The sequence below is a fragment of the Rhamphochromis longiceps genome, linkage group LG16, assembly GCF_057381845.1.
Source record: "Rhamphochromis longiceps isolate RC_006_pf linkage group LG16, R_longiceps_female_GT1.1, whole genome shotgun sequence".
NCBI lineage: Eukaryota > Metazoa > Chordata > Actinopteri > Cichliformes > Cichlidae > Rhamphochromis > Rhamphochromis longiceps.
Window position 1 is genome coordinate 4,114,363 of NC_140572.1, and position 25,156 is coordinate 4,139,518.

A 25,156-nucleotide genomic window follows, 5' to 3' on the forward strand; every position below is an offset into this window, starting at 1 on the left:
CGCTCCACCACAACCACCCACACATGCAGGGCCTTGGAGTAGGGGTATGTCACCAGGATGCAGAGGAGGCTACCCCCCCCCCCCCCCCCCCCCCCCGTCCCCTTCTGGCTGCCTCTGCCTCAATTTTATCCCACAACTTATCAAATCAAATCAAATCAAAGCAAATCACTTTTATTGTCACATCACATGTGCAGGCACACTGGCACAGTACATGCGAGTGAAATTCTTGTGTGCGAGCCCCACAAGCAACAGAGATGTGCAGACACAACAACACAAACGAGCAAATACAAGAATGGCTAATCTGAAACTAATAAATATATGTACAATATATAATAGTGTATGCATTTCTGGATGTGTATACTAAATATTATCCTACGTGTGTGTGTGTGTGTGTGTGTGTGTGTGTGTGTGTGTGTGTGTGTATACACATTTTTACAAATTAAATAGTAAAAAAAAAATAATAATAATAAATAAAATATATAAAAATATACAGAGTTGAATATGTGCAAAACAAGTGGCATTTATATACAGTGTGGAGTGCATAGTGTTGAAGTTCCAGTAGTGAAGCTGAGGTGTCTATGAAGTGTTCAGCAGTCTGATGGCCTGATGGAAGAAGCTGTCTCTCAGTCTGCTGGTACGGGACCGGATGCTGCAGAACCTCCTTCCTGATGGAAGCAGTCTGAACAGTTTATGGCTGGGGTGACTGGAGTCCTTGATGATCCTCCCCGCTTTCCTCAGGCACCGCTTCCTGTAGATGTCTTGGAGGAAGGGAAGCTCACCTCCAATTATCCGTTCAGAGCACCGCACTACTCGCTGGAGAGCTTTGCAGTTGTAGGCGGTGCTGTTGCCATACCAGGTGGTGATGGCACAGTGATAGAAGGTCCTGAGGATGCGGGGGCTCATGCCGAATCTTTTCAATCTCCTGAGAAAGAAGAGGCGCTGCTGCGCCTTCTTCACTGTTTTGTTTGTGTGTACTGACCACGTAAGATCCTCGGCCAGATGTACTCCAAGGAAACGGAAGCTGCTCACTCTCTCCACAGCAGCGCCGTTGATGGTGATGGGAGTGTGTACTTCTCTGCACCTCCGCAAGTCCACTATCAACTCCTTTGTCTTTGCGACGTTGAGTGTGAGATGGTTGTCTTGACACCAGTGGGTCAGGGCGCTGACCTCCTCCCTGTAAGCCGTCTCATCACCGTTGGTGATAAGACCCACCACTGTAGTGTCGTCCACAAACTTCACAATGATGTTGGAGTTGTTAGTGGCTGTGCAGTCGTAGGTGTAGAGTGAGTACAGGAGAGGGCTCAGTACACACCCCTGTGGAGCACCAGTGTTCAGTGTGATGGGGGATGAGGTGATGCTGCCCAGTCTGACCACTTGGCGTCTGTCAGACAGGAAGCTAAGGATCCAGCTGCAGAGGGAGCTGCTCAGTCCTAGATCCTGCAGTTTCCTGTCCAGCTTCGAGGGAACGATGGTATTGAATGCTGAGCTGTAATCTACAAACAGCATTCTCACATACGTGTCTCTCTTCTCCAGGTGTGACAGGGCAGTGTGTAGTGTCAGGGCTATGGCATCATCAGTGGACCTGTTGTGGCGGTATGCGAACTGTAGAGGGTCCAGTGAGTCGGGTAGTGCAGAGAAGATGAAGTCTCTGACCAGCTTCTCGAAGCATTTGCTCACGATGGGGGTCAGGGCTACAGGTCGCCAGTCGTTCAATGAGGAGATGGTGGAGGATTTGGGTACAGGGACGATGGTGGCCATTTTGAAGCAGGCTGGGACTACAGACAGAGAGAGGGAAAGGTTGAAGATGTGTGTGAACACTCCAGCCAGCTGAGCCGCGCATGACTTGAGGACGCGGCCGGGAATCCCGTCCGGACCAGTAGCTTTGCGCGCGTTCACCTTCCTGAAGCACCTCCGCACATCCTCCTCAGACACAGTGTGCGCATTGACGTCATCCGCAGTGCGCACACTGTCCGGTCTCATGGTGTTCGCTGTGTCGAATCTAGCGTAGAATACGTTTAGATCCTCACACAGAGAGGCCGTGGTCTGCGGTGTGCTGGTTTTCCCTCTAAAGTCTGCGATCGTGTTTAGTCCCTGCCACATACTCCGAGGGTTGTCAAACTGTTGCTCCACCCTGTCCCTGTACTCACGTTTGGCTGCTTTGATCGTCTTCTGGAGTTGGTAATGTGCGTGTTTAGACATTTAGACATTCACATTACTCACACCCTCATTACACATACATATAGGATCTTGGGGGTGGGCACAATACACGGAGTCCAAGTTACCATCAGGGTGTACACCTCACCCCTGGCATCGTTGCCCACCTCTCAATTTTAAATACATGTAGACATTGAGGGCTAACAGGAGGGACTATGCGCTTACCTGCTGCTCTCTGGCAGGTAGCTCCATGCCCTCCTGGGTTTTAATTGCACCTTAGAACACACATGCGTCAACACTACTATGAGCGGGTGGAGGGAGGTTTGGAGTCTTCTCTCACCCCCGTTCTCTGCGGCCTGCTGAAGCGGGGGGGCTAGGAGGAGTTGGCCGTCCGGCTGCGGTCTGGGATGTGGGGCCTCCCTGCTGCTGCGGAGTCGGGGCGGTCTGCCTCTCCCCACCGCAGGGAAAAGGGTAACACCACCTGGGTCTGGGTGCAGTTCCCCCCTCCAGGGGCAGGGGTACCTAGACCCGGTTTGTAGAGTACGCTTGGGGAGTGTGATCGCGTATACAGCGTCTCTTTATATTTGTCTCCACGTCGGTTGAGTGTGAAGTGCACATGAGAGCATGAGGGTGGGAATGGATGTTTGTGTCTGTGTGTGCCTGTATGTTTGTATCTATATGTCAGGTTGGGTATCAGACGCCACCTCTCTGGGGACATCTCGGGCCTTCTAAGGTTTGGAGGCCTATCTCCACCCACCACCACTTCCCCTGCCGGTGGCGGACTCCCTCAGGTGTCGGTGCGTTGGTGGTTCTTTGTATCTGGGGGTGGGCGTCCGGGTACACACCGGCTCACTCCTTGGCGGCCGCTTATTGGGGCTCGCTCGGGCCATTTCGGAGGTGGGGTGCCCCCGGCCTCTCGGCCTGGGGCTCGGTCACTCAGGCACAGCTGGCTGCCGGCGGAGCCCACGGGCGCATCACTGCAACTCCCCCTGGCTTCTGCTCCGCGGCTGCTGAATGAGCCCTCATCTGGGACTCTCCTTAGCTCTTACTGGGACAGTGGCGCAGCTGCCCCTCTGTGGGTCTTCCTTGGGCTCTTGTGTTCTGGGGGCCTCTGGATGTCTGGAGTTTTGATCTCCTCCATACCCGCTTGATACCATAAAGGACAGGGCTGTGGCTCCCCACACTCCCTAACAGATCATTACATGGAGAAACCTTTGGAATGCAAGCATGCTGATCCACACAGGTATGCACACAGGTGTACACATGGGTATTCACAGACGCGGACTAAAGCCTTCTTGGCTGCTGCCTCAAAGCACACTGTGCGCCGTCTATCTTGCGTGCTGAACAATATCGTCTATTATTTAGTAACTATTGATATCTATGACTAGCTAGTTTATTGTGATGGTGCTTTTTTTTTCTATTATTATGTTGCTCTTTGTTGTTTGCTGTCTCCTCTGTTTGTTTGTTTTTTTTTCTCCATACAGGTGACCCAGGAGTTCTTTTTTTTTTTGTTGTTGTTTGGTTTTTTTTCTCTCTTCCCCCCTTCTCACCGTCTCTTCTCCCCTTTGGTTTTCTTTCTTTCTCTCCCCCTGTCCTATTAAAAAAAAAAAAAAAAAAAAAAAAAAAGACAAAGGATGAACTGAAGCTCCGCCATCACGTGATGTCACATGCTGCTGTTTCTGATGTCACTTAAAAAAAAAAAAAAAAAAGTGTTACAGGCATGGCCCTTTAAGACTGTAGCCTCATGGGCGGTGTAGTCCGTGCTGCAGGGAGACTGTGTGAGACTGCCCCTCCCGCTGTGTGTGCTTGTGAGCTTGAGGGAGGGAGAAAAGTCGAAATGTACAAGGTGCTACCGAGCAGAAACGGGAGATGGAAGCATGTGAATATAATAATGACGACTGCAACCAAAAAGAGTGCTCGACGAGCCCAGTTGTAAGTAAGCTGTAAAGACTCGACTGTACACTGTGTACGTGTTTTCCTCCGAAACAATATAGTTCTGCTGGAGCAGCCTTTCAACGCCTCTCTCTCTGTCTCTCGCTAGCAAAGTTAAGCTAGTTCCCGGCTACAAGCCCGACACGGAACCCATAAGTATTAGCCACAGGTCTCCTTACCACGGTTCAGACAAGAGAGTGCAAACGTGTTTAGGGATTGGCTGTGTTAGTTCAGTGGGAGATTTATTTGGAAAAAAAACCATTTTTCACTTGCATTCAAAAACTAATGTGTACTCTTATGCTTGCATTTTTATTTTGTTAAATACAAACAAAATTGTAGCAAAAGTGCTGCCACGTGTCTGGCGAGAAAGGGCGTACCAGAAAGAGCTGTTTATTTTGTACTGTACTGTACTGCTGAGTGACTGTCTTCTGCTCGTCAAATATATTTCATTGCAATGTTGACCCTGTGCTAACTTGCATATGACAAATAAAACTGAAACTGAAAGGCTTCAGATAGTTAACAGTGAGAAAAAAAATTGCGTTCATGTTTGCAGTTTTGTCTTGTTACACAATATTTGGAATTGAATAAAACAAACAAAACACTACATTTTAGGGAATATTAGTGGGTGTTTTCTTGTTTCTCTTCTTCTAGTAACGGACAGATGCTGGGCACGCATGCATGCTTGAACTCTCTTCAACCCATTTGGCTATATTGATGCATGTCTTTCCATTAAACATGGGGCATTTACGGTCCCTAGGCACCACCACCAACCGCTCTAGAACAGTGGCCTGAATACGAACACCTGGCAAACACCCAGCAGTTACCGAGGAGGTTGAAGCCACTCCACCAGAAACCAGACCAGTGCTGCCATCCCGAAGCATCCGCTCATTATCTGCTCTTAACTGTGCCACCAAGTCCGTAAGTTGCTGCAGTTCCTCTTGTGCTAGAGCAACCAAAAGCAAGGGAAAATTAGGGTCGCAAAATGCTAAAATCATGTTAATATTCCTCCTAAACCTAAATGCTGCTGTCTTGTCTACAATCAATCACTTTAAAAAGGTCTTCAAAACAGGTGAACTATGCTCTCTGCCAAAATAAAACAATTAATTTACAAGACCAACCCTCAATCTCAAATGTGCATCCTGTTGACCAACGCCAAGTATGTGAGCAAAAGTGGTCAGCTGGGTTATTAAATTAATAAAATGACAGTGCCACCTAGGGGAATTCCACCCCCAGGAAATATAAAATCTTTTGAGAATAAAATTAAATAATAAAAAAAGACATTTGCACAGGTTCAGGGATGCACATCGAGGCAGGCTGGCTCAAATATTATTATATATTATTAATATTATAATATTTTTTTTAATATAAAACATTAAACAATGAAACAGCACTGAATGTAGTGTCGTCTGTAATGGTGTCCTGAATAATAATAAAATGCATATGAGGTGTTTAGTTTGTATGAAACATGAAAACTATCACAAAGGGTCCTGGTGAAGATTCTGCTGGAATTTGGTGAAAGACATTAGATTTGCTTTGATGTCAAACTTTTAGAAGCTGTTTTTGTTTTTCATGCAGCTCTAATTTGATAAAACGCTGCATCAAAAATAAACAGGAAACCATGTCACATGTGTTCCTGTCCACACAGCAGAATGAGTCTATTGCTGACAGTGATGTACAAACAGAGTGAGCATTTCTGAGGCCCAAAATAAACTGAGTAGTTCACTGAATGAACAATGGACTGTGAGCTCAGTTCCTTCATCATTAGTATGGATTATATATGTATATGTATTATATTAGTATCATATACAGTGGCTTGCAAAATATTCGATCCCTTTGAACCTTTCCACATTTTGTCACATTACAACCACAAACATGAATCAATTTGATTGGAATTCCACGTGAAAGACCAATACAAAGTGGTGAACACGTGAGAAGTGGAAGGAAAATCATACATGATTCCAAACATTTTTTACAACTAAATAGTTGAAAAGTGGGGTGTGCGGAATTCTTCTTCTTCTTCTTATTATTATTATTATTATTTATTTTTTTTTTTTTCTAAATGACATCAGAAACAGCAGTATGCGACATTACGTGATGGCAGAGCTTCAGTTCATCCTTTGTCATTTTTTTTTTTTTTTTTAATAAATAGGACAGGGGGAATGAATGAGAGAAAGAGGGGGAGAGAAAGAAAGAAAACCAAAGGGGAGAAGAGACGGTGAGAAGGGGGGGGAAGAGAGAGAAAAAAAAAAAGAACTCCTGGGTCACCTGTATGGAGAAAAAAAAAACAAACAAACAAAAAAAACAAACAGAGGAGACAGCAAACAACAAAGAGCAACATAATAATAGAGAAAACAAAGCACCATCACAATAAACTAGCTAGTCATAGATATCAATATTTACTAAATAATAAACGATATTGTGCAGCACGCAAGATAGACAGCGCACAGTGTGCTTTGAGGCAGCAGCCAAGAAAGCTTTAGTCCGCGTCTGTGAATACCCATGTGTGCATACCTGTGTGGATCAGCATGCTTGCATTCCAAAGGTTTCTCCATGTAATGATCTGCTAGGGAGTGTGGGGGGGCCACAGCCCCGTCCTCCAGGGTGTGAAGCGGGTATGGAGGAGATCAAAACTTCAGACATCCAGAGGCCCCCAGAACACAAGAGACCATGGAAGACCAACAGAGGGGCAGCCGCGCCACTGTTCCAGTAAGAGCTGAGGAGAGTCCCAGATGAGGGCTCGCCCAGCAGCCGCGGAGCAGAAGTCAGGGGGAGTTGCAGTGACGCGCCCGTGAGCTCCGCCGGCCCCCAGCTGTGCCTGAGTGACCGAGCCCCAGGCCGAGAGGCCGGGGGCACCCCACCTCCAAAGGGGCCCGAGCGAGCCCCAGGCCCCAGGCCCCGACAAGCGGCCGCCAAGGAGTGAGCCGGTGTGTACCCGGACGCCCACCCCCAGACACAAAGAACCACCAACACACCGACACCTGAGGGAGTCCGCCACCGGCAGGGGAAGTGGTGGTGGGTGGAGATAGGCCTCCAAACCTTGGAGGGCCTGAGGTGTCCCCAGAGAGGTGGCGTCTGATACCCAACCTGACATATAGACACAGACATACAGGCACACACAGACACAAACATCCATTCCCACCCTCATGCTCTCATATGCACTCACTCCACACTCAACCAACGTGGAGACAGACATAAAGAGACGCTGTACACACAATCACACTCCCCAAGCGTACTCTACAAACCGGGTCTAGGTACCCTTGCCCCTGGAGGGGGGAATTGCACCCAGACCCAGGTGGTGTTACCCTTTTCCCTGCGGTGGGGAGAGGCAGACCACCCCGACTCCGCAGCAGCAGGGAGGCCCCACACCCCAGACCGCAGTCGGACGGCCAACTCCTCCTACTAGCCCTCCCGCTCCAGCAGGCCGCAGAGAATGGGGGTGGGAGAAGACTCCAAACCTCCCTCCACCCGCTCATTGTAGTGTTGATGCATATGTGTTCTAAGGTGCAATTAAAACCCAGGAGGGCATGGAGCTACCTGCCAAGGAGCAGCAGGTAAGCGCATAGTCCCTCCTGCTAGCCCTCAATGACTTAGTGTATTTAAAATTGAGAGGTGGGCAACGACGTCAGGGGTGAGGTATACACCCTGATGGTAATTCGGACTCCGTGATTGTGCCCACCCCCAAGATCCTATATGTATGTGTAATGAGAGTGTGAATAATGTGAATGTCTAAGTTGTGGGATAAAATTGAGGCAGAGGCAGCCAGAAGGGGACGGGGGGGGGGGGGGGGGGGGGGGGGTAGCCTCCTCTGCACCCTGGTGACATACCCCCACTCCAAGGCCCTGCATGTGTGGGTGGTTGTGGAGGAGCGGGAAGAGGGAGGCAGCTGGAGATGGGGAGGGAAGGAAGGGAGGGGCAGGTAACCCCTCCCTGGGGCCAGCTCCCCCGCTGACCCCAGTAGGCACTCCCACCCTCCGCGACCCGCCAGGGAAGGGGGGCCCAGGCCCATCAGACCGGGGTCCAGTGCAGTAGCGCCCCCCGGCTCCACAGAGCCCTGGACAGTCCACCCAACCCCACCACAGAGAAAACTGCACCCACCCCACCATCCACACATCTTCCAGACTACATAAGACGGTAAACGCCCAGGCTGAGATCTTCCTCCACCTCTCCTGTATCTCCCCCTCCTGCAGAGAGTTCCTGAAGAGAAGAAAGCTCCTGCAAGATGTGACCATCCCCCCCACCAGTTGAAGAGCCCCCCAGGCGGCTCGACGCACCGGCGGCACCCTGCTCCAGGGCCGGGCCCCCATGCACCCACCCGCCCACAACCCCGGCAACACACCAACCAGGACCCAAGCCCCCGAGGCCCGGCCCGGGCCCCAGCCCAGAGACGGAGCGCCCCCAGAACCTCACGCCCATCCCGGACCCACCCAGGGGTAGCCAGGTTGCCAGGTCAGTAACCCACGTCCGTCAGCACAGACCCTCCCCTAGCCCCGCTGCACGCAGCCGCGAGGAAACAGTCACCTGAGAGCCAACAGAGCCCCCAACCGGACGTGACCGCTACCCCGGGTTGAGCCCCCCCAATTATTATTATTATTATTATTATTTAGAGAGCTGTGATGTGAGCGTGCCTGGCTCTGAGGCACTTGGGTCAGCCTCTGTTGTTTAGAAGTGTTACAGACTGTGAATGACACAGACCTGTCAGTTTCCATGTTTGTCTGTAACACAGCTCAGGGGCTCCATGCTGAACGCATCCATCCAGTGTTATTGATCCAGGACTGATACCAGCATTGGGATCAATACTACAACACACAATCACATGTGTCCACGTGATGTAGTTTGAAGAGCAATCAGATGTCTCTGTATGAGGAGGCGGGGTCACAGGAGGTTCACAGAAACTCTGCAGCAGCATCATCAGCTCACATGGAAACTTTGATGATTCACTTCTGTGGTGTTTTTACAGAAACACGTCACAAAATTAGCTCCACCTGTTTTGTGAGCTTCGAGTTTCTTGTCTTCATCCTGGATTCTTGTGTTGCTGTTTTTACACACAGCAGATATTTCCTGGTTGCTTCCTTGATGACCACATGAAGCTTTCTGAAGCTTGGATTGAAAACGCTTCATTACTCAAAGCTTTCCAACACAGGCCTCTGTGCTGCCATCTGGTGGACAAACATGTGAAGTGCAGCGTGAAGCTACAAATGAAACTGCTTCAGCTACGTTTATATATAACATACTATAACCTATATAATGTGGAGATCAGGGAAATTATTTTGTTGCTACTGTTAATAATCATCATCATTACCATTGCATCAATAATATAATCTACAGCATTGATATTGCATTCAGATGTTTAAACATTTTGGTACCCAATTAGCCTTTACTACAGGTGCAGTTATAACCACTTTAAACTGTTGAGTTGAATCTATGATCTTAAATGCTTTTGAATGCTTGTTATAATCTTAAGTGTGTATGGGCTGATTCTGTTGATTCTGAGGACACTCTGAGATCCACGTCCTTATAAACCTCTGAATCAGGTCCTGAAGCAGTGACGTCCTAAGTGAAGACCTCACTGATCACATGACTCTGGTCACCTGGACTCAGTGTTTCTGAAGCAGTGTGCTGGGTTTTTAAAAATACGTGGCTGCTGCCTGATGTTGGGCCCACAGAGGAAGACGACTCACTCGCTCTTCTTCACTTCCTCCTTAAACATGTGGAAGGAGAGCAAAGTGCTGCCAGACTCTTATTTCTGACAGGAACAGAAGAAACCACAGCAAACTGGTCCAGTTCTTCATCTTCATCACAATCTGTTTATTTCTGATGGTGTCTTCAGTCTGAGGTTTGAAGTTTCCATGTCTGTGTGATGTGTGGTGTGAAGGCTGCTGGTTAAACTGGGACTCACTATTTAAAGCACTGAGTGCTCATAGAGAGATGCTCCATGAGTCCCAGTACAGACTACAAACATGGTGGAAACTTAGCTTTGATATCCACACACTCTGCACGTCTGTGAGTAACTGTGATGAAGATGTGCAGAGATCTGTGTCCAAACAGGAGAAAGACTGTAAAGACTCTGTGCTTCTAACAGCCTCTGTTAACATATGTGAGGCTGTTTGTTGTTGTTGCCATGGAGCTTTGCACTGTTTGGGTCAGCAGGTCATGTGATCAGGTTTGTTCTGCTGGACGATGGTTCAGTGTCAGGTTTGTTTGCATTCATCAATAAATATCTAAATAAATCAAAGACTCCATGTTTGTTCTTTCATCATGTGACCTCTGCTCATCCATCTCTGTGTGTATCAGGATACATTTGGTTCATAATACACAGAAAAATCAGAGTTATTACCTGTAATAAATGTGAAAGATTCCTGCAGTGATAACCAGGCAGGACTGAAACACATCCAAGCTGTCACCACGGTAACAGCACCGCCCATCCACAGGTGAGGGGAGGAGCAAAAAGAGGGACTTTCACCATACATACATACACCACAGTTGACAGGTAACCCTATTGGAGTCGCCAATAGTGACCAGAGATGGCACAATACCACTTTTTTATGTCCGATACCGATAAATTTGGATATCGGCCGATACCGACATGAATCCGATATAGTGTTTTTTAATCAATAAAACAGTTTTTTTTAATATGTTGCTGCATTTTGTAAAAGTTCATACTCAAGTTTAAATAAACAACAACACTAAAGCTATTCTGTTAGACCTGTATGCAAAAAAAAAAAAAATACACTGCACCCCAAATATTTCATAGTTCAGCAACACTGATCAATCTAATAAACTTAAACCTGCTCCATCCTCCCTCTTCTGGTATTTTAAAGAGTACTTAGCAGAAATATTAAGCAACCTAACTAATAGGGTTGCAAACTCCCAGCAAAAAAAAAAAAAAGGAACCATCCCTCATGCTCCACCTCATGATGCTGAATCGACGTAATCAACTTTAATTTGATGCAGTGTGAAAAAATGCACAGAAATAAAATTATTTTTCAAGAATAAACAACATCGCTCTTCAACAGAACTGCACAGATGGTATCTTCCCAAAGGAAAAAGTACTATAGCTTACTAGGGTATATTAGACTTAATAGTTACTATATACAGTAATGGATTTCTATACATTTTACATCAGATGAAAACTTTGGGTGTAAGAATCAGATAATTATTTATTAAAAGCTCGACATTTTAAATGAGAATAAGAAAGAAAAGTCTGTCTTTGTGCCCCCTTTTCCCTGTTCATGCCCTATCGGCCCCCCTGGCTAAACTTTGCTAGATCCGCCCCTGCACAGTTACCAGCCGTCAGCTACGTAGAAAAAGATCCTGGTGTAGAAAGTAATATTAAATAAATTCTAACAACAGCTTATCAAACTTAAACGTGCTGCTGTTGTTCAGCTGCTGGTTTCCTCTTTCTAGTGCAAAGTGGGCCAAAAACAAACAAGAGAGACAATCAGGCTCTACCTGAACCACTTCAATATTTTATGAAGTCACTGAGTCGACCATTTCTACAGTTTGTTTCCTTCATTGCAGTTAGAGTGCGGCTGGTAAGGATGAAAACACACACAGAGCGTAAATTGTCTTTGTTAGTAACAAACGTCAGCAAAGAAAAGACAAAACACACAAACACTCTCATGATATTCATGAATCATTAGAAAGCATCCAAACATTCTGCTCGTGGACTTTTACAGTCTTATTTGCACTCGCTCATCTTCATAATCATCCTGATCAATACATGACAGGGGAGGCTTTGAGGTAGGCGGGGCTCTCTGCTGATGTCAGCATGAAAGGCAGGACCAGCGTCTGCCACATGTTGGTGAAACATCACAGTACACTGGCGTGGTTTCCTTTCCAGATGTTGGACGTTTGACACTTCAACGTTGAGGCCAACAAGAAGACACAGTTTTGGGTCGGGTTGCTGCAGGGTTTCTAACTGAGCAAAAGCAGAAGCACACAGACCAACAGGGATCAGATGCTGAGTGTTAGAGGAACATCTGTGCTGATCACTGAATGCTGCTGTGCTCTCTTGTTGAAGTTGGCTGGTGGGACAGTCTAATAGTGATATCCTGCCCATCGGAGGAACACTTTTAAAAACACATGCAATACTTTGTTTGTATTACAGTCACAGTTTATCTTATTTTTGTCCTTTAAAAGTGTTGCTGTACTATAAAGTCCTATAATTTGAGGCTAAAATGGCTCAGAGAGTCTCTCTCTCACAGGATCTCCTTTGAAAGTGGAGACGGCTTTATCCGCTGATCCACGTCACTTTACCTGGATGTTTTCTTTGAAGCTGGATGAAGACTCCTCTCCCTCACTCCTGCTGCAGCTGTGTGGTCCAGTTGGCCTCTGAGGTCACAGTCAACATCTGTAGCAGAAGAGGGGAAATAAAAGTCCAGGTTACCAAAACTGGGAGCTTTTCCAAAATAGAGCGTAACTGGACTTTTTCAGCCTTACAGGCAGATAGTCGTCTGAAGCTGCAGCTTTTTCTTTTTAGCTTTTTCCAATCTCTGCTCTCGGCTTTCTTTGAGAACATGTCTGCTTTCTTGGCATGGGTCTGTCTGCTGTTGGTGAAGAGACTAAATCCACATACTCGCTACTAAGATCTCCTCAAGTAGTCTCAACCAGATTACAGTTTAAGAGTAAATGTCTCCTGAGAGTTTCACCTTGGGGAGATGCTGTCTTGCTAACATGCAATCATGAGCATTAATCTATGAGGTGAAAAAGTCCAGCCACAAGTTTTATTTCATCTGTGTTTTGGTCAGAGTCCCATCAGACCTCCAGAATGGTGTCAGAGTGTTTTCTATCCACGTGATGAGCACAGGCCTCAGGTCCAGACCTCCACGGGCACCATAGCCTCTTTGGAGCTAATAGGTGCAAGAAGGTTTTGTTGGGATAGGAACTGAAGAGGAAACTGACGAGGAAGGCAAGGATCTTCTTCAGCTCCTCCGAGCCGGGACCTCTTTGTGTAGGCCAGCATTGGCCAGGTAGCCCTCCAGCATCGCTGGATGGCCGACAGTGGAAAACCTAGAGGAGTAGGAGAGAAACAGCAGCTTGGAGCATGTCTTTATACTGTTTAGTTTTTAGAGCCACAGACTTTCTTTTAATGTCATTGTTCAGGATCTATGACTGATTATGTATTTATTGTATTCCTCCATGACTGTGTGACAGCAAGTGGAAAAAACCAGCTTCACCTTTGTTGATATGCTTGTAATTTTAATATTGATTAAATGGCCCATGAAATAATAGAAAGCTCATATATGAAAATGTATTTTAAGAAGTAAAATGTTAATCTGAGTACAAAGGAGTACACTCACCTTCTGGTAGATGGAGGTGTAGCGAGTGCTGGTGAACATCCAGGCCTCCTCGTAGAACTGATCACTGATTGGATCCAAAACATCGATGGAGGATCTGTGTAAGCGCTGAGGATCGTCCTGATGGACAGAACAGAAGGAGAGTGAGACAAGTGAAGATATACTAAACAACACTGTGACATGAACTGAGCCACACACAGTTTGATTCACAGCTGATTGACACATTATTTGACCACGAGCAATCTTTTCTGGTTTGACGCCGTCTTTGTAGCCAGAAACCAGCTCTCTCCTCGGCTTCCTCCACTACACGCTTCCCCCACGCCAGTCTCCTCCGTCACTATAAAGGGGAGAGTCATGAGCTCCATCACCCTCACCTGTGCCGTCCAACGTCCCGCCACCAGCCTCCACTGCAGCAGGCCAGAGACCACACCCCTGCCACAATAAGTAAAAGTATATCCTTGCTGTACCCTTAATGCTAAATGTGCTAAATTAACCGCTGCCTTTGCCCCTTTGGGATTATTCTTATGTCACTGGGATGTTGACCTTTGACCTTCACATTAGAGAGATGGGCAGACATAATTAGTGTATGAATTTTAAAGTAACAGGTAATAAAGAGAGTGTAGCAAATGTAGTCAGGTTTATTACTCTGTATCACACATGAGTGCCCGAGGGAGGCGGGGCTGACTGGGGAGACACAGGAAACAGAGAGACAGGGCTGACTCGACATGAAACGATGAAACGTGGGACACGGGAACAGAAACTAAACACAGGCTGAAATGAACACTGAGGGAGGGAGAACTAAGATTACTGAGAGCCTGATAAATAAGAAGAACAAAAACCAAGAAAAACAAGAGTCAAAGAAAACCAAAAACACAAAGCATTGGGCCAGGACCCACTGCTGTGACATTTATATGTGATAAAAACATTAAAAACTGCTCAGATGTTGAAATCTTTCTACGTATACTTTAGGTTCAGCTCTCCAGCCTGGCATTTGGTTAAGCATGATTCAAACATTTTATTTTGTTTAACTGGTTTTAATTATAGTTACTTTTTGTGAACATTTGTTGCAGCATTTAAAAATACATCATTTATTTTCAAACTTTTATTTGATTTAGAGCATCATGTTTGACCAACGTAAATGTTTTAATTTCATATAAAATAACTGAAACAGTGAACTAAATATCTGAAATCTTTCCTTCCTTAAAAGTTATAATCCTACTTAAGTTATAGTGCAAACGCTTAAGCAACAAATATACTTGATGCTAATTAATTAATATTTCCCTTTGATGTTGCAACTATGCGGTCACTTCTGTCTTTAAACAAAATAATATTTTCCAGTTACAGAAATCATAAAGTCCAAACTAAAGTGCTACTGTTGCTATATGCATTTTATATAAATCATGGATGATGGTCCTGACATGAAGGAAGAGAAAGTTACAGGTTGCATCCTTTGACTTTGTCTCCGTGCCTTTGGGCGATTTTCAGAAGGACAGATGTTTCTGTTCAATTCTTAAATCAATTTTTTCAAACACAAACACTATTTTAAAGCTTCTAGAGAGTAAAATCTTAATGATAATTATAATAACAATAATAAAAACAAAAGCTCTCAGATCCATCAAACCAAGCAGCAGAAAGAACAATAACTGAAGAGAAAACTTTAACCTTGTAGACTTCATTATGTTCCAGCTGCTCCACAGACGCTGTGACCTCGAACTTAAGCAGGTCGTAAAGTATGTGCAGCTCAATAACTTCATAATCAGACCCTGTGGTATTTAGGCAGCAGAACAACTAAGAATAACAACTACAAATAATGTTTTTAGGTTTCTGTTGTACTGCAAGGTTCTGTACAGGAGAACCAAACCAAGAGCAAATATTACGTCTCATTTACACCTGAGCACGAAGAGCCATCAACATTTAGCAAATTGAATCATCTTTGTTTAGATGCAAGAAGAATCATATAGAAATGAAAAAGTAGAAATAGAAATCCAGAGCAAAGATATCCTCTAATTCAGCGTAGCACATGTGCAGCTGCTGCGATTCACGTAAGCATTCGGCTCGTCGCTGTTGCAGATTTTTCTCTCGCTGTTCTGGCTCACAGCGCTGCAAACACAAAAATAAATATCCCCAAAGGTGTGAAAGGGAGCTAATTAGTAAGAGTATTGTTACTCTCCGCAGGAGTAGTCCAGCAGTAGAAATCAGTCCAATAACAAGGTGTGTAACATCTAGCAGGGTGACAGAAAAACCCAGGGTAACTTCTAAGGACCTCAACGTCTCTCTCACATTGTGTTTTTTAAACATGCTTCCATTTGTCACTTCAGTCTTTACTCTGAAATACAGGAAGAGAAATCATGGCTGAAACAATTTCTCATGAAACCAGGGGTGTGGTCCAACAGTCAGTTTGGTGAGGAAGGTTCCTAACTGAGAGAGGTGACCCAGAAGTATCTGTGTAGCAGCCACAATGAATCCAGATCATGAGCTTTATTAACTGATCAAAGTCTCTTCTTTCATCTTCTGTATCATTCAGTTTGCATTGGTAATGCCCATTATTGTAATGCTTTTTTAAGACCAGCAAAACTTTATTTCACTTTGGGTTAGCTGGGATAAGTGATGGATGGAGGGAATTTTACTTCAGCCACAGAAATCCTAAACAGGAAGGAGGAGCAGAGTTACAGTGGATCACAATCCAGCAGGGAAACAAGGTTTATTTCAATTTCTTGGCCATGAGTGAGATTTACTGAGTGGGCAAATTAGGGAGACGACACCATCAGATCCCGAGCCCTCCATGTGTTAATCAAGAGACGGCTGCTGTGCTACATCCATAAATAATGAATAAATTAGGAGCTAAAGCTGAAAGGACAGTTTATTTGTACCATCTTCACGTGAACACATTCAAGAACATCACAGATGAAGAAACATTAAAAACTTCCACACTACATAAAGCAAGAAAAATAGTTTTTCTTTCAGGTGGTTTCAGAAAAACAGAAACATCAAACATCTCTGATAGGTTTGTAGCATAAACCTATTCGCTGGAACGTTAAGGACAATCTGCTACGCAGCAAAAAGCAAGACTCAAGGCACCAAAGTTCTCTGGTTACTCATGCATGAGGGAGACCTGGCTGGAGCCAAGCGTCGTTCCACCACTTGACCACTGTCAGACTCTCAGCCAGGTTTCCCCACAGCACTCCTTTTATTGTGGTTACATGAATATGCATAGGGTCATTAACATATAACATCTTACATAGGTATACATGTGAACAAAGAATACTGTGTGTGTGTGTGTGTGTGTGTGTGTGTGTGTGTGTGTGTGTGTGTGTGTGTGTGTGTGTGTGTGTGTGTGTGTCAAAAGGGTCATATAACATCCTTGGTCAGGAAGAGGGTAGACTAGACCCCCCCGGTAAGGAAGTCCAGCAGTTCATCTAAACAGAAAAGCACTTAGACTAGAACAGACGTAGCTACGTTAATCCTACCATAAAACAATTAAGACAAGATGCGACCTCTTCCCATGCTCCCAGGATGTAGGTGTGCATTCTAGTGTGGAATACACACCAAGCCTCTGTAGCCTGTTAAAGATCACACAACTTATCACTACACAACTTATCACTACACAATTGATTATACACCTCTAAGCATATATGGTTAAATGTTTCCTAATACAAATGACAATAATAAAATCTAAACCCAACATCACCACCCTGTATTGTCATTTTTTAAGGCTATACGGCGCATATATATCTTCAGCTCTACACCACTTGTCAACATTTTCAGTGCAGGCTTCATTTCATACACACATATCAGCCTTAGTATCCATGTCACTCTGCTGCAACAGTATGAAATTGGTAAAGGTGTTAGCAATCATTTTATTCACCATCGATCTTACACATGGCAAAATGCAACCTGTAAACAAGCAAAGCAATGCCAATAATGTAAGAATGGGAGTCAAAAACTTTAAGAACATATTCCACCATGGTCCAGATGTCAACCAGGCTATCCAGCCTTGTGACGCGTCTCCTGATGTGTGGTCTGCCACATATTTCTGCAAAGCAGTCAAGTTTTGCAGTGCCTCATAGATGTCTCCTCCAGTCGTATATCCATCCGGAATAAACGTACAACACGTCTCTCCAATCAGTTTACACACTCCTCCTTGTGATGCTGTTATTAAGTCTAGGGTCAGCCTGTTCTGCAGTACCATCGTTCTGATGGCCTGTTGCTCCTCCGCTAAGGCTGTTCCCAGAGTCTTAGTGAGATTAATGTGTCGCAGTAAGGCATATCGGTTGATCTCCACATGATCCCGCACCTCTGCAACTCCAATGTTTGGGATCAAACTTTGGAAGAATTTAGCTCCTCCACTCCAAATGCGGAATTCTCGCGGCACTCCAGTGTCTGCTGTCACTCCAAACGAGTCAGGTGAGGCTAAATTCACCTCACGCTTCTGTCGGTTGCTAGGGTGATGTTCAACTCTATCCATGAAGAAGACATGATCGGATAATTTCACCACGGCACACAATCCTCCCCATCCCTCAGGGAGTGATAGATAGGCTTTATGTCCACACAGGAAATACCAATCAGCCAAAACTCTTGTTCCTTTGCTGCTCGGCACCGTCCTTGAACATCCTGTCCACTTCTGACTCTTTGCCTTTACTGGTATCCTGTAAGCCCGGTTGGACTTGCATTCAGTCCTCCTTAATGTCAAGTTCTCAGCGCACTTTGCATCGGTCAAGCATTTCATACACCTGCTCTCATCCTCTGGAGGGCAGTAGGTGTATATGTATCCACATAAGTGAAGCGGCAACTCCCCCACTGACAATGATCCATTGTTCATCACACACAACGGCAATTGGGCTGTATTCAGCTTGTTCAGCAATATTATGTCTGGCAGTGGGTCTGACACTTGAGGCCAGGCCAATAAGTCAGTTTGCTCAGAACAATTCATGTTTAGAAGTGGCGACTTACTCCAGGTGATGTTCAGAGGTGTACTGTAATTGGCCTGGGACCAGAGGACTCTGTTGCCAGGATGAGTTGCTAAGCCCAACAGACACCAACTCCTGTCCTTTGATATGCTATACGGCCACAGTCCAGATGTATATGCGGATAACGGCATATGAGCACACACATAGCAGTCTGTCCTATTGTTCAAGTGGGCAGTTGTATTCATAAACTGCCACCAAAAGTTTGTAGAATAGCCATGAGGGTATTGGGTGTGGTTTCCTTGGACATACAGGGTCTCCACAGCTGACCATGATGACATCAAAGCCATTACACCCAGCAGGGTAGACAACACTTTACCAGCCATTCTGATGAGTACCTGTGGCTCAGTTGGTTTCTTCACCGGATTGAGACGAGGGGCCCTGGAGGCTTTCCCCCCCCTTTGTTCCCGGTCTTCCTGCCACTTACTCCGAGCTGGCCTGGATGTGTGTCACCTTCTTGCAGTGGCTTTGGTGTATCCAGGTGGGTCGTTCTGCAATTTTCACAGCTGTTGGTGTTGTCAGCAGAGCCTGGTATGGTCCGTCCCACCGTGGCTTCGACCAGCACTTCCTCTTTATGACCTTTATCAGCACCCAGTCCCCTGGCTTCAGACGTTCTTCCTGTACAGAAACAGAATCATCTGGCAGATTATTTGCACTCATGACTTCTTTGCTTTTCAGCATTTTAATCATCCAGTCTGCTAGTGTGTTTTCTTCTTCTGCTTTATCATTATCATTACAGAACACTGGAACTCTAAATGGCCTGCCATATATTATTTCAAAAGGCGTTAGGCCATTATCAGTTGGTGTGATTCTCATATACATTTTCACTAGCTCAATGCAGTCTACCCATGTTCTGCCTGTTTCCTCCATTGTTTTCCTGAGTCTCAGCTTTACTGTGCCATTAGTCCTTTCAACCAGCCCCGCACTCTGGGGGTGATATGAGCAGTGCGTTTTCAGCGTTATCCCCAGATGTTGTGACATTTTCTCAATTACTTCATTTACAAAATGAGGACCATTGTCACTGTAAATAGTCTGGGGGATCCCATGCTCTGGGATCACATTTTTGCATATTACTTTAGCCACTGAAATAGCATCTGCTTTCTTAGTGGGGACAACTTCTACCCACTTTGAGAACGGGCACACAATCACCAGGCAGTACCTGTAGGTGTTACAGTTAGACAACTCAATGAAATCCATATGGATTACTTCAAATGGGTAGCTGGGTCTGGGAAACCTTCCTCGTTTTGGTCTAAGGTTCCCCTGAGCATTATGTTTACAACATATTAAACATGCTTTACAAAAATGTTTTGAATAAGCATTGAATCCCAGTGTGAAAAACTGCCGTTCAACTGCTGCTACCATTTGAGTTGTCGAGACGTGGCAGAGTCCATGACTCAAAATTGCAGCAGTCCTATATAAGTTTTTAGGCAATATAGGTTTGTCGCAAAGATAGTAAATGTCACCTCGCAGGCTTGCTCCTTTAGTGAGCCACAGCTGTTTCTCAGCTGGAGGTGAGTGTGACTGCATGTCTGCTAACACATCATGTGTGATGGGCATAGTTTGCTCCTGTGCCGCCAGAATATGAACCCCATGTGTTCCAAGGGCTGCTTCCTTTGCAATTTTGTCTGCAAAGGCGTTGCCTAGTACAATGGGGTCAGTGCCACGTGTATGTGCTGCACATTTGCAAACTGCAACTTTACTAGGCAGTAAGACTGCTTTCAACAGGGCCTGCAACAATGTCGCATGCTCCACAGGTTTACCTGTTGATGTTGTCATGCCTCGTCTTGACCACTGAGCGGCAAAGAAATGAAGTGTAGCATATGCATACTGACTGTCTGTATATATAGTCACTGCCTGCCCTTCAGCTGCTTTGCAGGCTTCTGTCAGAGCCACTATCTCAGCTGCTTGGGCAGACATGGAATGTGATAACTGCCCAGCACGGATGACCTGCACATCATCCACAACAGCAAAGCCTGTTTTAGTCTTTCCCTCTGCTGTTTTAAAACTGGAACCGTCAACAAACCAAACTTTGCCCTCAGTGAGTGGTATGTCCGTTAAATCACTTCTAGGTTTGCACTGTGTTTCCACATGCTCACTACACACATGTGGTGTACCCTCCTCCTCTGTGGGCAACAATGTAGAGGGATTCAAAGTAGTACACCGCTTAATAGTTATGTGTGGCTGGGAGAGCAACAGTGACATTAAAGACAAGTGTCTGGCAGGTGACAAAAATGTCATTTTAGTCTGCAGCAATAAAACATCAACCTCATGTGGGACCAGCAGGGTCAAAGGGTGAAACAAAACAATTTCACCAGAACACTTTACGGCTTCAGCGGCTGCACACACAGATCGCACACAGTGAGGTAAGGCACAAGCCACAGGATCCAGCCTCTTAGAATAATAAGCTACTGGCTTCATGCCACCTCCACATTTTTGTGCTAACATAGATGTCATAAAATGTCCTTTACAGTCAACTGTTTGAACAAAAGGCTTGTTATAATCTGGAAGTCCTAAAACTGATGCTCCTGTCAGCATCTGTTTCAGCGTGCACAAAGCTTGCTCCCCCTCAGGGGTCCAACTTAAACTTTCTGACATAGCTAAAGGTTTACTGTACATCATATCTAATAATGGCTGCGCAATTTCAGAGTAATGGGGCATCCACGATCGACAGAAATTTAGCAACCCTAGGAATTGCATCATGTGTTTCTTTGTCACTGGCCTAGGTGCTGCCAAAATAGCTGTTTTCCTCTCTGGATGTATGCTTTTCCCTGCTGCACTAAGCAGATGTCCTAAAAATTTCACTTCTGTCTTTACCCACTGTAGCTTTGAAAGTGAGGCCTTGTTACCTGTCTCAGCTAAGTGAGTCAGCAATGCCAATGATATGTCTTTGCAGTTCCTCTCTGAATTGGATGCAATTAAAATGTCATCGACATATACCAACATCTGTGAATGTGATGGAATCACAAAATCAGACAGACAATTTGTAATATTCTGTGTGAAAATTGTAGGACTATCACAAAAACCTTGCGGCAATCTGGTGTATGTGTATTTTTTGCCTTGATACGTGAAACCAAACCAGCCTTGTGAATTCTCATGTACTGGTATGGAGAAAAAAGCATTACTTAAATCTACCACGGTGAAGTGTGTCATGTCTGGCCTAAGCTGATTTAATAAGGTGTGGGGATCGGGGACGCATGGAGCTATACTCTCCACTGCTTGATTTACAGCTCTTAAATCTTGAATCATGCGCCACGACTGTGAATCAGCCTTTCTAACTGGGAAGATGGGTGTGTTACATGCTGCTTGTGGAGCTTCAACTAGTATCCCTGCCTTAATCATATCCTCTATTACTGGTTTAATGCCTTCTACTGCATCAGGCTTTAAGGGATATTGTTTCACTCTTGGCCTAAAAGATGTTTTGGGTTTTATTACTACTGGACTCGCTGTTGTTATTAACCCCACATCAGTCTTCCCAGTAGACCAGAGCTTCTCTGGGACCTGTTTAAGCTCCGGGTGATCTTTGACATCTACAACATATCATTCTGCTGTGTCATTCTCACTCCCCTTTAAATGTGTTTGTGGTGTAGTATGTGTCACCCATCCCAGCTTTTTACGAAAGATGCTGTGCTGCATGTCTGTCTCCCAACCCCCTCCAGGTTGCTGCCACATTCCAACACTCTCCCCCTGTCTCACCAAAGATGCTAAGTCTGTCCACTCAGCTGTGACACTCTTTGTCAGTGAAATGTGTGGTGTTTGCCCTGTAAAAAGTTGTTGTGCAGCTTCAGAAAGGATCACACTACATCCAGCCATGGTTTCACCATCAGTATATATCGCTTTTATGGTGATTCTCTGTGGCCCTAATTTCAGCACTTTATCTGTGTAGGCCTCATCAGGCCCAGGCATGGTCTTAAATCTCAGTGTGACATGCAAGTCTTCTGGTGGCTGTATGTCATGGCTAGTTGTCAACATTTCCTCAGCTGCAGCTAACAGTTTACAGTTTATTTGATCAGGTCTGGAGGCCGACAGGTCAAGTGTCCAGTAATAATGCAAATCCCCACTGTCCTGATGAACCATTGTCTCAGCAGTTTCACCTTTTCCTGCAGCTATCATCCCAATGGATGTTGGAATTATTGAAATTCCAAGTTTCATCATCATATCTCTTCCCAAGAGGTTCACCGGACAAGTTGGGCACATTACAACTGAACTCTGAACTGCCTCTCCTGTGGTAGGATCCCTAATCCACACTGGTTTAGAGATTCTATGCTGATTTAACTGACCATTTGCAGACTTCACGTAAATTGTGCCATTTGAAGGGTCAACTCCTGACACATGATCTTTTAAAACAGTTTTATCTGCACCTGAATCACACAGAAATTGAACAGTTTTGCCTTGCACAGTTAACGTGCGAACTGGTTTTACTTCTTTCCCTGACAGATTTAACAATACTTCAGTCAAATCTAGAGTCTGAAACACAGGCTGTTGTAAATTCTGGCAAAGTAAGGGATCATTTGTACATGTATGTGTGTTAGCAGTGTCAACAGGTGCTAGTCATTTATTATAATAAGGGTTTCTTGGATCAGGGCGTTTATACTCTTCAGGCATGCGATCAGGACACTCCCTTGCGTGATGGCCCATTTCCCCACATGCATAGCATCTATCATCTCTTTTCCCACGGTTCCTCCCAAATTGCCATGAGTCTCTATTTCTCCTATTCCTGCCTCTATTTTGCCCTCTTCCAGCCTGTCCCTGAAACAAAATTTCACCTGCTAAAAAAGCAGCGGCCTCAGAGCTTTGTGACTTCTTTTTTTTATTTTTAATGACTTCCTGTGCATGGCGGGCCCAGTTCATGCATTCAACGGACCCGTCAGTGTTATGACTAACATTTTGTTTTCTGATGAAATCAGCAATGGGTGAATGAAAGCCATTCATCAAAGCATGTTTTAACTGCTGCTGATATGGGCTGGCCTTCTCTGCACTCTCTTCAAGGCCACTATGTTCTTTGAAAACTTCCTCTAATCTCGCCCTGAACTCATGAACATCTTCTCCTTCTTTCTGCATGCATTGGGCGATTTTGTTGTAATCTACAGAAGCTTTAAAAGTATTTCTAAGACGCTCATAAACCCCATCAACTTGGCCTCTTAAATTTGCATTGCCATAGGCTAGGACTGTATCACCATCCCTCCCTGTGTAGGTGCCTCGCACCCTAGCCCAGTTATAAGTGAGACACTTCCTAAAGGTGGCTTCTGTTTCCTAACCGTTTAAACGATACGAGGAGCAGAGTTGCTTGTGTCGGGCGATAAATTCATCAACATTAGTCAACGGGTTTCCTAAATCTTTACATGCCTCTGCACATTCAGATTCAGTCCATGGCCTGTAAACACAAATAACACGGCTTTGGTCATTTTCAACACCAAAATGGGGATTTGCAACCTCCACCATGGGAAAGGTATCATGAAAAGAGTAGACAGGCATACCAGCTGCACTCGCCTCATGGCTTTTAGATTTGGATCTAGTGTTATAAGGACTTAAATATTCTGCTGCGGCATCCCCAAACTCCAGCCGTACTCTGTCCTCCTCCTCCCTCTCTCTCTTCTCCTGCTCCTGCTTTTCTTCCTCCTCTCTGACCTCTCTCTCTCTCTCTAATGCTGCTCTACGCTGTTGGTCCTTTAACGTCAGCACCTCTGAAGTAGACTGCACCGTCTCATCTTCAGGTTTGACAGCTAATGCCTGCAAAGCTGCTCTCTTCGCATTCACTGCCTCCTGTCTTTTCTGCGCCTGCTCCAACCACAATTTAGCGGACGCCAGTTGTAACTCCTTCTCCTGTTTCAATTTTCCTTTCGCACAAGCTGCCTTTACTGTCAACTGATCTACTAACATTTGACATTGTCCTACAACCAATTTACCTTCAAAATCATATTTCTTGCGCCAATGTCCTAAATACTTTGCGCTACCGGGAGCGAATTTCATCATAAACTTCTCATCACCCTCTGACACACTCTTGGTTGCTTGGGAACCCATAATAACAACAACAACAATGACAATAATGACAACAACAACAACACAAAATAGGCCTATCGTCCAGCACACTCTGGACCCCGCGGAACTTCTCAACGCCTCACAAAGTGGCGGAGAACTCACCTCTCGCTCCACAAAGCAGCGAGGAACCCAGTTATCGCTCCACAAAGCAGCGAAAAACTCACTTATTATTATAATTACTTATTATTATCACTTATTAAGTAACGAACTTCTCAACGCCTCGCAAAATGGCGGAGACTGCACAACGACACGGTTATAGAGTCGGCCTCTGTAAACTTACTTGGTGTTGCTCATTGCGTGTAGCATCAGTCTCGAATCCCGTCAATCATCATCCATCGAGGAGAAAAAACAGACGGCTAATCCACCGGCCCGATGACGAATTCTCACGCCTCGGGACTTTGTTGCAGGACCGCTATAAGTCCTGGCTGACGTCAGTCTTTCGGTGTGTCTCTTTTCCCCTCGGTGAACGTCGACTCCAGGGATCCGGCTCTCGAAGGACCAATTAATGATAGGTTTATGCTACAAACCTATTCGCTGGAACGTTAAGGACAATCTGCTACGCAGCAAAAAGCAAGACTCAAGGCACCAAAGTTCTCTGGTTACTCATGCATGAGGGAGACCTGGCTGGAGCCAAGCGTCGTTCCACCACTTGACCACTGTCAGACTCTCAGCCAGGTTTCCCCACAGCACTCCTTTTATTGTGGTTACATGAATATGCATAGGGTCATTAACATATAACATCTTACATAGGTATACATGTGAACAAAGAATACT

At 45.4% G+C, this 25,156-nt stretch overlaps 3 protein-coding genes across 4 annotated transcripts in view; all 3 read right to left on the reverse strand.

Annotated features, from left to right (window-relative positions):
- Positions 1 to 25,156, reverse strand: part of LOC146650417 (phospholipase D1-like) — a 179,322-nt gene that overhangs the window by 26,007 nt on the left and 128,159 nt on the right. The window lies entirely within an intron of this gene.
- On the reverse strand, positions 11,533 to 13,622 carry LOC146650418 (phospholipase D1-like). 2 transcript variants are annotated; one of them, XM_085385508.1, is made up of 4 exons: positions 13,386 to 13,622; positions 12,847 to 13,095; positions 12,343 to 12,436; positions 11,533 to 12,000 (listed from the first exon to the last, which is right to left on the reverse strand). In XM_085385508.1, the coding sequence occupies exons 1-3, from the start codon at positions 13,605 to 13,607 to the stop codon at positions 12,383 to 12,385; spliced, it is 525 nt and encodes a 174-aa protein (XP_085241634.1). In that variant the 5' UTR covers positions 13,608 to 13,622; the 3' UTR covers positions 11,533 to 12,000; positions 12,343 to 12,382. The 2 variants fall into 2 exon arrangements, with proteins under 2 accessions (XP_085241634.1, XP_085241633.1); XM_085385507.1 differs by having other exon boundaries at positions 11,533 to 12,004.
- LOC146650419 (uncharacterized) lies at positions 16,587 to 25,006 on the reverse strand. Its single transcript, XM_085385493.1, has one exon. It carries the CDS (start codon positions 18,670 to 18,672, stop codon positions 17,161 to 17,163), a length of 1,512 nt encoding a protein of 503 aa, XP_085241619.1. The 5' UTR covers positions 18,673 to 25,006; the 3' UTR covers positions 16,587 to 17,160.